This window comes from Austrofundulus limnaeus, unplaced genomic scaffold, assembly GCF_001266775.1.
Source record: "Austrofundulus limnaeus strain Quisiro unplaced genomic scaffold, Austrofundulus_limnaeus-1.0 Scaffold584, whole genome shotgun sequence".
Lineage (NCBI taxonomy): Eukaryota > Metazoa > Chordata > Actinopteri > Cyprinodontiformes > Rivulidae > Austrofundulus > Austrofundulus limnaeus.
Window position 1 is genome coordinate 10668 of NW_013952986.1, and position 2086 is coordinate 12753.

General features: G+C 38.6%; 1 protein-coding gene across 2 annotated transcripts in view; it reads left to right on the forward strand.

Moving 5' to 3' along the window:
- Window positions 1-1431: 1431 nt before the first annotated feature.
- rufy3 (RUN and FYVE domain containing 3) overlaps window positions 1432-2086 on the forward strand; it is a 23394-nt gene continuing 22739 nt past the window's right edge. The window contains exon 1 of one of the 2 annotated variants that reach the window (XM_014026723.1): window positions 1432-1866. In XM_014026723.1, the coding sequence (XP_013882177.1) occupies window positions 1617-1866 (250 nt within the window). In that variant the 5' untranslated portion in view covers window positions 1432-1616. The remainder of the gene's footprint in view (window positions 1867-2086) is intronic. The other variant, XM_014026720.1, reaches the window with a different exon arrangement.

A 2086-nucleotide genomic window follows, 5' to 3' on the forward strand; every position in this document is an offset into this window, starting at 1 on the left:
GGTTGGGCGAACTCCCATGCACCCTCCAGGACCCTGCTGAGGGTGTAGAGCTGGTCCAGTGTTCCACGACCAGGACGAAAACCACACGGCTCTTCCTGAATCCGAGGTTCGACTATCCGACGGACCCTCCTCTCCAGGACACAAACTTTCTCCTCATAAATATTAAATCTGGAATAATGAGAACATTAAATATAAAAACAAGTCAATTTTTATAGGAATTGGTATGAAAAAGGAATATTACTTGTAAGTCAACTATTGAACTCAAATGGTCACTTATTATCTTATTCTGGTTTTATGTCACACTTTCAATTTCCTGTTACAGCTAAAGAATATGCTGCGGTGTTTGATGTAAGTGGGGGATTAAAACTTTGCCATCTGTACCTCAATGTAAAGTTATTTTAATGCCAAGTTTTGATCCAAGTTCTATTTATATTGACTGTGACTGTCCTTTCATGAGTTAGAAAACAAGAAACAAAAGGTTGAGAGATAATCTCTTAAGAGACACCATTTCTTCTCCTTCCTGCATATCTTATTGGTCCAGTGTCTTCGGAAACATAAACTGGACTTGGCTACTTCCAAAAACAAAACAAAACAAAACAAAAAACACCTAAAAAATAATAAAGTCAAAGAAGTTTCCTTCAAAATTATACACAACTGCTCTCCTGTCGAAGCATTTTTGATAAAAAAAGATATATATGGGACTTGGACCCCACGTGTACTTTGTGTGAAACTTATGAAGAAAACCTTGTTCATCTATTTTGGGATTGCTGTAACACCAAAATATTCTGGAGAGATATGACCAATTGTTTTTCATCAATTGAAAATAAATGTAACATTAACAGATAAGACTGTTATACTTGGAATGGAGAGTGACCTTGTAAATTGAAGAATCTTTACATATTAACTTTTTTATCATTTATGGAAAATATCACATTCACACCTCAATATTTACATCAAAAGCCTAACTTCCAGATTCTATTGTCTTCTAAATATATATATTTAGAATCCATAAAATTAAGCTCAAATGCTAAAGCCATTCAAATTATAACTGCCTTTGAGAAACGTCAACCCTCGAGCACAGACTTGAATTTAACAGTGTAACCTGTCTGTTTCATGTTCTGTAACCCATTTGGTTGTTGTTTTTGTATGTATTCATGTTCATGTATGTTCTTTATTTATAATAAAAATAAAATAAAATAATGTCAGAGACTCTACAGAGCGGAGAAGCAGAAGACATTACAAAGCTCAACTCTTGCCGCAAAGGATTATGGGAGTTCGCAGTGATTCAGTTCCTGGTCGTGAATCTGTTAAGAGTGACACATCTTCTCTCTGTTTAAAATCTCTGGCTCGGCTGCGCTGAACCAAACTCTCGCGATATCACCAACAGATTGGACCAAAATGCCAACGCTCGTCCATTTCCGGGTCCATATGACGAGAACTGGACGAAAGGTGGAGTGAGTCATTACTGAAGAGATTTAGGAGCGCAGTAATTGGTACGAATATCGACTGATTAACAAACCACAGCTGGAGATGATCCGTACCTAGCTAGCTAGCTGACCGCGGACTGACAGCCCTCCAGTCGGGTCACATGAAGAGGATCTGACCGGAGGAAGAGGATGGCGGAGCGGCACCACAAACCTCTGCAGTCAGAGCTGGTTTCACAAAGTTCTGCGACACAAAACAGTTCCTCCGATGAAAACGGACATGTTGACAGTCCGGATGAGACTCTGTCCCCGACCTCCGTGATTTACTTCAAGGAGGCTTTACACTCGTCGAACCTGCAGTTCGGAAGAACCGGTTCGGTGTCAGTGAGCCCGCTTCGGAAGTATGACTTCAAGATCGAGAGAGTTGATTCAAGGCAAAGAAGTAAGTGATAAAAACTTTAAAGGTCCTGTGCTTTGTCATGTACAGTGTTATATATCACGAGTATAGTGTTTTTTATTGTTTTATTTTTTTTTTACTTATCTTTCTTTATCTCAGCCTGTCCTGTTTTCAGCTGCTGTAATGTGCAAATTTCCCCACTGTGGGATCAATAAAGTCTTATCTTATCTTATCTTATCTTATCTTATCTTATCTTATCTTATCT